Source organism: Meriones unguiculatus, chromosome 5, assembly GCF_030254825.1.
Source record: "Meriones unguiculatus strain TT.TT164.6M chromosome 5, Bangor_MerUng_6.1, whole genome shotgun sequence".
Lineage (NCBI taxonomy): Eukaryota > Metazoa > Chordata > Mammalia > Rodentia > Muridae > Meriones > Meriones unguiculatus.
Genome location: NC_083353.1, coordinates 51,018,255 through 51,028,564, shown reverse-complemented (window position 1 = coordinate 51,028,564; position 10,310 = coordinate 51,018,255). Strand labels below are relative to the sequence as shown.

General features: G+C 40.8%; 1 protein-coding gene across 1 annotated transcript; it reads right to left on the bottom strand.

The window, feature by feature from the left end:
- Nucleotides 1-3,113: 3,113 nt before the first annotated feature.
- On the bottom strand, nt 3,114-4,061 carry LOC110544624 (vomeronasal type-1 receptor 54-like). The gene has a single exon (XM_021630532.1). The coding sequence runs from the start codon at nt 4,059-4,061 to the stop codon at nt 3,114-3,116; it is 948 nt and encodes a 315-aa protein (XP_021486207.1).
- Nucleotides 4,062-10,310: the final 6,249 nt, after the last annotated feature.

The window sequence follows — 10,310 nt, the reverse complement described above, 5'->3', positions numbered from 1 at the left end:
AAAGAAAGGGAGGAAGTTAAAGACAAGCAGATTATGCCCATCCATGAAAAAATATGGGAAGATGCAGCCAAACAGTTTGCAGCCTTTAGAGAAGAAATAATTAAATCATTGAAAGAAGTAAAAGAAACAGAGTTGAAGGAACTAAAAGAAAAAGAGGAAAATACAATCAGACAGGTGAAGGGAGTAAACAAAACAAATCAAGACCTGAAGATAGAACTGGAAAAATTAAAGAAAACTCAAATGGAGGAAATAATGGAGAGGAAGAATTTAGGGAAGAAAACAGGAACTACAGAGATAAGCATAAACAACAGACTACAAGAGATGGAAGAAAGAATCTCAGGTGTAGAAGATAAAATGGAAGAAATCGATGTATCTGTCAAAGAAAATATTAAATCCAAAAAATTCTTGACACAGACCGTCCAAGAAATCGAAGATAATATGAAAAGACAAAACCTAAGAATAATAGGAATAGAGGAAAAAGAAGACTCCCTTCTCCAAGGACCAGAAAATATTTTCAACAAAATCATGGAAGAAAATTTCCCCAAGTTAAAGGAGAAGCCAATAAGAATACATGAGGCCTACAGAACATCCAACAAATTTGACCAGAAAAGAAAATCCTTCTGCAAGGGAAGGATTGCAAGGGAAAAATAAAGAATTTAAGTTAGCCTGGATATACTTAGCCTGAGTATAACTCCATTTTTTGAAATAAAGAGCCATCTTAACCTGAAGCTGAATTCAGGTACCTGGAAATATCACAAAATGTGCACCTGGCAGAAAACAAAGTTAACTCTCCTAGCAACAGCTTTCAGGAAATATCACAGAATAAATACTTCATAGAAAATAGAGACAATCTCCCTGGCAATAATCAATGAGAATTGGATGAGAATCATGTGGGAAAATTCTCCCCATGTTTCACATATAGATTAAAAGAATAGCCATTGTGATCATAAGTCTTAGGCAATTGTGCCTCAGAGAGGCATATGCCTTAGGCAATTGTGATTCAGAGGTCTCCTCAGCCCTCTAACTTTTACCTAATCCTGTAATGTCAAGGCATAGGACCCCATTTGCTGTTCTAGAAACATGTGACCTCCTGCTTTTCTCATGGAAACCCCCTGATCACAGACTTTCCCTTTAAAAACCCTGCTCACTTAGGGCTCAAGGTCCCACTTCTCTACTGCTGCATCAGTGAGACTTGCTTTCCGAGTTTGAGTGTTCTCTTAATAAAGCTCTCTTGATATTGCATTGTTTCGTCTCTGAGGTTCCCATTAACTTGGCATTACAATAGCACTGGAGCTGAGAGGAGGCTGAGAGCTTTTTCAAATTAAATTCTGTTGCTTTTGGGGAAGGTTATAATATAGCCCAGGCTGGCCTTACTTCACGGTAGCCAAGGCTGGCAGGCCTGAAGATTGCTCAAAGGCTGAACACAGGCTGGGATGCAACCTGGATCTCAAAGGTGTGAGGGGCCACCTTGGAATGAGAAACAACTGTGATTATTTGTATTGAAGCCAGGTGCAGGGAGTTCTTGAAGGGAGGGGTGAAGTGTTCTGAGAAGCAACCAGCTGTAAACTATCTACAACCAGCTGTAAACTATAGAGCAGAGTGATCTGATTTTCAGGTATAAGAACCCTGTGCTATGCATGTTCAGGGTCGTCTCCTGTCTCTGGAGGGGCGACCCTATCTCGATAGCAATAAAACCTCTTGCTTTGGCATCGAGCTGTGGTCTGTGAGAGTTCCTGGGAAAGGCGAGATCCTGAGATCCTGAGCAGTGAGACTCCAGGTCTTACAGGTGGACTTCTCTGCTTGCTCTGAGGACCTGAGATTAAGATGAGGACTATGGGGATTGGGAAAGGAGGAGGGAAGGACCCACATGGGGGGATACAAAATAAATAAAGTGTAATGAATAAAGAATTTTTAAAAAGATGAGGACTCTGAGAAAACCCTCATTGTTCAAGAAAATCTGTCATGTTTTAAAATTTGAAAAATCATATTTTGACAATTGTTTTCATTTTTAAAATTGTATTTTGCTTTAGTAGTTTTATTTATTTTTATTTTGTGTGCATGAATGCATGCCTGGTGCCTGCAGGATCAGAAACCATGAGATCCTCTTGAACTGGAGTTACTAACAGTTGTGAGCCTTCATCTAGAGGCTGGGAATTGAACTTTGGTCCTCTGCAAGGACAGCCAGTGTTCTTAACTCCTGAACCATCTCTCCATCCTCATTTTTCACTTTATTATTTCAGGGAAAATATACTTCATTGCTTGGTTAAGGTAACTGAACACATTTTTATTATGGTAAAGCACACACAACACAAGAATTTCCCATCTTCAGCATACTGCTTTCATTGATTACATTTTTACAATCTGCCTCCACCCAGCACGTCGCCCATGGCCATCTCTCCTCAGCTGAGGATGAGAGTCTGCTTTTGTTTCCACTCCTAGAAAGCTTCCAAGCTCTTCCTGATCCAAGTAGTCCACACAGAATTCGTTCTGCCTAGACTCTCATTGCAGTCAGTACAGTTGCTTCATGCCAATCTGTGTGGGACCATGTGCAGAATCTCCTCTTTTAAAGCTGGAATAACAGTCCAGTGCAGAAAAGCTGAACTCTGTTTATCCATCATCAGGACTGCGTTTTATACATAGATTCTATGTCTGTCTTTGTCTCTGTCTCTCTCTGTCTCTGTCTCTCACTCTGAGTGTGTGTGTGTGTGTGTGTGTATGCTAAGTGATTTGAACATTTCTGGATACTTGATAATTATAATAATAACTATTTACAAACCTCGTTTGGCAAAACAGAGATAGCTGAGGGATTTGAATAAATGAAGACTATCATAAGTTGTCACGTATTATAAATTGCTGTGGATAATCCAGACCCTAACAAGAGAGTCACTTTATGTCTCCCCAAAAGACACACTGGGAAGTACAAAAGACTTATGTATCTGACATGTGGTTTGTCTTTTATGTGTAGCATCCACACAGCATCCACACATCTCATAAGAAATAGGTTTAACAACAACAAAAAGACAACTCTGTAATTTCATTTAACCTGAGGCTCATGTAAACTACATTACAATTCATAGCTCTAATGCCAGTGTACTGGCTCATCTTAAGGAATCTTACCTATACCTGAGTAATATGATGTTTACCATCCTGCCATACATGGATCTAAAAATGTTAGTTATGTGCTTTTCAGTACTGAGAACCAAAAAAGGGCTGGCTGTGGCATCACCATGGGCTGTGAGAATATGGACACAAAACAAAATCAGATCATCATCTATACTTCTTAGGTAGGAGATGACGCTGTCCAAGGTGTACATAACCATAAAGAAATTCATGAGGCACAGGATGGTCCGTGTGGCTCTTTGTTCTGCAGATGGTCTGAGGGAAAGGCTGGCACTGTGGAGAAGCTGGGACTGGTTCTTATGTCTGCATAGGAAAGTCACCATGTACCCACTGGAGAGGGTCATAAGACCTACAAAGATGACATCCCTGGAGGTCAACAATATAAAAAATGTGTGATGGACAGAGTAGCTCATGGGCACAGCACAGCAAGATTGACTGAGGCATGTAAAACAAGGTGAGGTCAGATTAGGCGTTGCAGTTATGTATGTTATAAGGGGAATGCTAATGGATGAATAAAAGATACTCAGGAAAAGAAGGCAACCTAGCATGTGGTGTGGAGATTTATATTTGAATTTTGCTAGACGGAAACTGCTGGGACTGAGGGTGATGGCCTGGAGAATGCTGAGCAGGCTAGTGGCAAAACAAGAGAGGCTCCTAAAAGACCTGTACAAGAACATAACAAATTTGCATGTGGAATCACTCCATCTCTTCCCTGGCATAAAAATGTCTGTAGTTACTAAACTCACGACTAGCAGCATCAGTATGTGGATTAGGGCCAAGAGACTGATGGGAAGATCAGTGAGTCTGGGCCTCTGCCCAGGAATAAACATGAGGATGTGGAAGAGAAGAAGGAAGCTGTTGCCTGAGAGCCCAATCCCAGCTCCAGCATAAATGGTGTTTCTTACCATGGTGTTACCTGACAGTTTGTTGATTTTGTTCATTTTAAGACTGAAAGAAGCAGGTAGCAACTGTGAGGGGAGAACAGCAAGAAGATTCCTTAACACCAGTCTAGCCTTGCTCATCAGCTGCAGACAATGGCAGCTCCACTCTCCTTAGAAAGATGTTTATTTCACAGCTCTGCCTTATACCCCTTAAGATTGCCTTCATCTCAAAGTGCCCAGAAGGGATGCCCACTCTCTCCATTGTTCCGACACTTATGTGCCCCATCCAGATAGAAGCTTTCTCCCACATTACAATTGTCATGTGTCAAGAAAATATTTCTTTTCCTACTGTTTCCTATTTGAGGTTTCCTGAGGCAAAAGCAATGTCTTACTTGTCTTTCATCTGCATCATGTTGATTGCCAGACACAGAGCAGCTCTGCAGGTTTTGGTGAAGTTCAATGATGATTGCAAGAAAGTAGAAATAAGGTCCTCAGATGAAGCTGTGCCCTTGTCTTAAACAGACCCAGAGTCATTTTATTCCAGTCTCTTTCTTCTGCTCATTTACGTCAGACTTTGTGCTCTTCATGTGGATCTACAGGGAGCCTTAGGAGTGGAAACTCTGAATCCAGACTTCTTTACATCATACTCACTCCTGCCATATCCTGTGTGTGACCCTGAGCAGTCTGGGGCTGAGCTACATCGTTAGAACATATGACATCTGTGTGACTGTGTCAGGGAGATTTGTAAGGAGATGAAGTCTACATACCAAGCATGGTGTTCCCTGCACAGGGCGAACTCTTTGGAAGTGTAGGCTGCTGGCTTTATTCTCATGAAGGTTCCTTATGTTTGTGACTTGGGATAGTTAATACAGTTTTAAAAACATCTGTTTGGTTTCTCGCAGCCCCAAACAGAGAAGAGTATGTATGAACACAATAGACTACCCAAGCAATCCTTTCCAAAGCATCCTGGTAGCCATTTAGGCCTTCTTTGTGAATCTCACATTGTAACTGCATCTGAAATATGTTTTGATGTCACAGCAGAACAAAATCCTACATGAGAAGTGATCAGTTATCAGAAGCTGCCAAAAATGTGTTCTAAGTTTTGTCTCTTTCCACATTTGAAATCAAACAATTATTAAGAATTATAATTACAATAGATTGAGGGCCATTCCCACTGTGAGGTTTTAATGAAAGAAGAATTATCCAACTCATCCTAAATGATGGGCTGCACAGGTGTGTAGGATTTCATACCTCCTTGAGGAAGCAGTGATGCTTCTCAGACTCAGGTGACCAAAGCCTCAGATATACATCAGAAGATTTGATGAAGGGTCTTCTTGAAAGTTCTTTCTCATGCAATGCAAGTATTTAGTTTAATTCAAGTATCATAATCCTAAATTATGCAATAATATAAAAATGAAGTCAAATAGTAAAGAAATAATTATCATTTGAATATCAAGGGTGTAAGATGCTTTCATTTTATATGTAATGTGAGATATGAGGGGAAAGCAAAAGTGCCTGAGTTACAAAACCCGATGCACCAGCTAAGTAAATGCTCAGAGCAGGAGAAATGAGGGAGCCTCAGTGTTCAGAAGTGCTGCCCTCCAGTCATGATGAGTTACATTCTAGAAGGGAAGAACCAATTCCAAAGAGTGGTCCTCTGACCCCGAGATGTGTCCTGTGACATACACACCCTACCCCATTCCACAAAATACGTAAGATGAAAAGTAACTTTAAAAAATGAGAGCTAAGGTGGATGGCCAGTTAAAGACTGTAAACATAGGTGCTTGGTGTGGAGAGAACCTGCTGCTTTGACAGAGGACCCAGGTACAGTTCTCACCTCTCCCATGGCAGCTCAAAACCATCTGCATCTCTAGGTCCAGGGGTTCCAAAACCTCCTGAGGTCCTCAGGCAGCAGGCATGTATGCAATACAAATTTATAGACACAGCAAAATCAAACAAAACAAACACCCAAAAAGTGTAACACACATAACAAAATAACCTAAAAAATTTAAATTGAGATTTTCTAAAATAGAATGGCAAAGAGTCATTAGGAAAGGTGAAACTTCTACAAGATTAATATGCTGAGTTCTATGTACCAGCAGAGTTGTAAATACATTTTACTGAGTGATTCCCATTGCATTACCATGCTCTTTATATAATAGATCCGTTTGATTACCCAATGTCAATTTCATCAGATGTCAGAAACAAAACGGAATAGGCAAGAAGAGAAGGAGAAAATGGAGGAGCCAACTTTCAGGAGTTTTAGGAAACATCCTAAGAGGAAAACTATTCTTGTTGCCCATGCAGAACACAGTCCCCTGTGCTCTCAGGCTTTTTACTTTTGTTCCTCTCAAGCTCTTGGGGTTTGGATCTTGGCTCTTTAGGCAACAGCAGGGGAAACTGCCATCTATCCACTGTGTATAAAATTTCTAGCATTCCAGCGCCTCCTCAAGGACGTCCTCTCAGAGGATGTGTTTTACTGTGTAGTGTACCACGAGCCAAGAGCATTTGCGTGAAATTCCTGAAACTGAGTAGGCGATGTTCTCTACTAGATAGTGATACAGTAAGGAGATTTCCTTCCAAACACACTGGAATTACTTTTAATTACTCAAAATACAGAGTGACTTACATCACAAATAGTTTTGTTTCAGTTAAGAATATAACAAAAGTAAAAGGATTTAATGAAGATATGAAATTAAAAACATCAATTTTTATAATAGGTACACAAATTAAATCACTAAAATATTCTACATATAAGGATAATTCATGTAGTTCTTCACTGTGAGTTGCTTAATTAAAACAAAATGTAAATATGAAACAATGATGTTTCCAAAAAAAATTAACTAATATTAGGAGTTGCAGGAAATATCCCAGGAGGAAAAGTATTCTTGTTGTCCATGCAGAGCACAGTCCCCTGTGCTGAGGGGTGTCAGAGCTCAGTGTCTCCTCTGCACATGCTGAAAACTTCCCACAGCCCAGTAGCCCAGGGCTCCTCCTCCCACAGACTGCCTGGGTCCCTACCACCTTCTGATTCTGCCCTGGGTGCAGAGCACTTACCCAGATGGACATAGCAGGGGAGGACTGTGGCCTGAGGAGATCCTGAACAGCTTAGGCTGAGGGAGAATTTAATGCATCTCTACAGCCTGCAATTTTACTGTTTGTGGAAGGTGACAGGTTCCTGTAGGGGAGCATGGAAATGTGGTTCCCAGGGGGGATCTTCCCTGCCTGTTGTTCTCACTCACTCTGTCCTGGATAACAACCATCTGGGGAGGGCTGAGCACACACTTTGAGTCCCCTTGCCAGACCTGAGAAAGGGATCAGAAAGTTTATGACAGCCCTAACTTGTTGCTGTTATTTTAACTGTACGGTCTAATAATGTTTATTATTGTCCCTATAATTATCACGGCAGTACACCTGACCTGTATCACAATCAATAAAAGACACAGACACCTGATAGATTTTATAACAGTCCTATTTCACCCAGGACAGGCAGATATTTACCCTCTAAACTACCTTTTCCTCACAGCCCCATCCCAGGCTACCTCCCATCCATAATCCATAATGACTTGCTCATACTTTTATTTTTAATTTTATTTTTCTTATTGGTTACATTTTATTAACTCTGTATCCAGGCTGTATCCCACTCCCTCATTCCCTCTCCAACCCCACACTCCCTCCCTGGTCTCCTCCCTGCCCCTTTCCAAGTCCACTGATAGGAGAGGACCTCCTCCCCCTTCATTTGACCCTGTTTTATCAGGTATCTTCAGGGCTGGCTGCAAATTCCTCCTCTGGGGCCTAACAGGACTGCTCCTTCCCTGGGGGTGTGGGGAGGTCAAAGAGCCTGCTTTTGAGATCCTGTTAGAAATAGTCCTTGTTACCCTTACTTTGGAAAACTACTTGGTTACTGAGCTACCACGGGCCACATCCGAGCAGAAGTTGTAGGTTATATCCATAGATGGTCCTTGGTTGAGAGTCAGTCTCAGAAAAGACCCTGTAACTGGATATATTTGGTCCTTGTAGAGCTCCTATCCTTTCCATATCATACTAACTCCCCTTCTTTCATAGGATTCCCAGCACTCTGCCGAAGGTTTGGTTGTGAGTCTTAGTCTCTGCTTTGAAACACTGCTAGATAGAGTCTTTCAGATGCCTTTTGCGGTAAACCCCTGTTATCCGTTCAATGCACATCCCAATTGTCTTTCTAAATGAGGATTGATCATCTTCGCCCGTGTCTGCTTTCTTGATTATCTTCTTTAGGTGTGTAGTTTTCATTATGTTTATCATATCTTGTAGGTCTATATAACCGAGTATATGCCATGTTTGTCTTTCTCCTTCTGGGATACTTCACTCAGAATGATCTTTTCTAGATTCCACCATTTGCCTGCAAATTTCATGATTTCCTCCTTTTGATTGCTGAATAGTATTCCATTGTGTAAAAATACCACAATTTCTGTATCTATTCCTCCATTGATGGACATCTGGGTTGTTTCCAGATTCTGGCTATTACAAATAAAGCTGCTACAAACATGGTTGAGCAAATGTCCTTATTGTGTACTTGAGCCTCTTTTGGATATATGCCTAGGAGTGGTACGGCTGGATTTTGAGGAAGGGCTATTCCTATTTGTCTGAGAAAACACCAGATGGATTTCTAAAGTGGTTGTACAAGGTTACATTCCCACCAGCAGTGGAGGAGGGTTTCCCTTTCTCCACAACTTTTCCAGCATGTTTTGTCACTTGAGTTTTTGATTTTGGCCATTCTCATGGGTGTAAGGTGAAATCTCAGGGTTATTTTGATTTGCATTTCCCTAATGGCTAATGAGGTTGAGCATTTCTTTAAGTGTTTCTCTGCCAATCGATGTTCCTCTTTCGAAAATTCTGTTTAGCTCCGTTCCCCATTTTTTAATTGGATTACTTGGTTTATTGCTTTTCTGCTTCTTTAGTTCTTTATATATACTGGATATTAGCCCTCTGTCAGATAAAGGGTTGGTGAAGATTCTTTCCCAATCTGTAGGCAGTCGTTTTGTTTTGATGACAGTGTCTTTTGATTTACAGAAGCTTTTCAGTTTCATGAGGTCCCATTTATTGATTGTTGCTCTTAGAGCCTGTGCTGTTGGTGTTCTGTTCAGGAAGTTGTCTCCTGTCCCAATGAGTTCTAGGCTGTTCCCCACTTTTTTCCCAACTGATTTAGAGTATCTGGTTTTATGTTGAGGTCCTTGATCTACTTCAACTTTAGTTTTGTGCGGGGTGATAAATATGGATCTATTTTCATTTTTCTGCATGTAGATATCCAGTTGGTCTAGCACCATTTGATGGAGATGCTGTCTTTTCTCCACTGGATGGATTTGGCTTCTTTGTCAAATATGGAGTATTCATAGGTGTGTGGGTTTATTTCTGGGTCTTCTATGCGGTTCCATCTATCCTTTCTGTTTCTATGCCAATACCATGCAGTTTTTATTACTGTTGCCCTGTAGTACAGCTTGAGATCGGGGATGGAGATACCTCCAGATGATCTGTTGTTGTACAGGATCATTTTGGAGATTCTGGGTTTTTTGTTTCTCCATATGAAGCTGACAATCTTTTTTTCAAGGTCTGAAAAGAATTGAGTTGGTATTTTGATGGGAATTGCATTGAATCTGTAGATTGCTTTTGGCAGGATGGTCATTTTCACAATGTTAATCCTAACAATCCATGAGCACGGGATATCTTTCCATCTTCTGATATCTTCTTCGATTTTTTTCTTCAGAGACTCGAAGTTTTTCTCAAACAGGTCTTTCACTTGCTTGATTAGAGTTACACCTAGATACTTTATGTTATCAGTGGCTATTGTGAAGGGTGTTGTTTCCCTAATTTCTTTCTCAGCCTTTTTCTCTTTGGTATACAGGAGGGCTTCTGAGTTTTTTGAGTTGATTTTGTATCCTGCCACTTTGCTGACGATGTTTATCTGCTGAAGGATTCTCTGGTAGAGTTTTCGGGGTCGCTCATGTATACTATCATCTCATCTGCAAATAGTGACACTTTGACCTCTTCCTTTCGGGTTTGTATCCCCTTGATCTCCTTCAGTTTTCTTATTACTCTGGCTAGGACTTCAAGTACTATGTTGAAAAGATATGGAGACAATGGGCAGCCTTGTCTTGTCCCTGATTTCAGTGGGATTGATTTAAGTTTCTCTCCATTGAGTTTAATGTTGGATATAGGCTCGCTGTATATTGCCTTTACTATCTTTAGGTATGTGCCTTGTATCCCTGATCTCTCCAAGACTTTAAACATGAATGGGTGTTGGACTTTGTCAAATGCTTTTTCGGCATCTAAGGA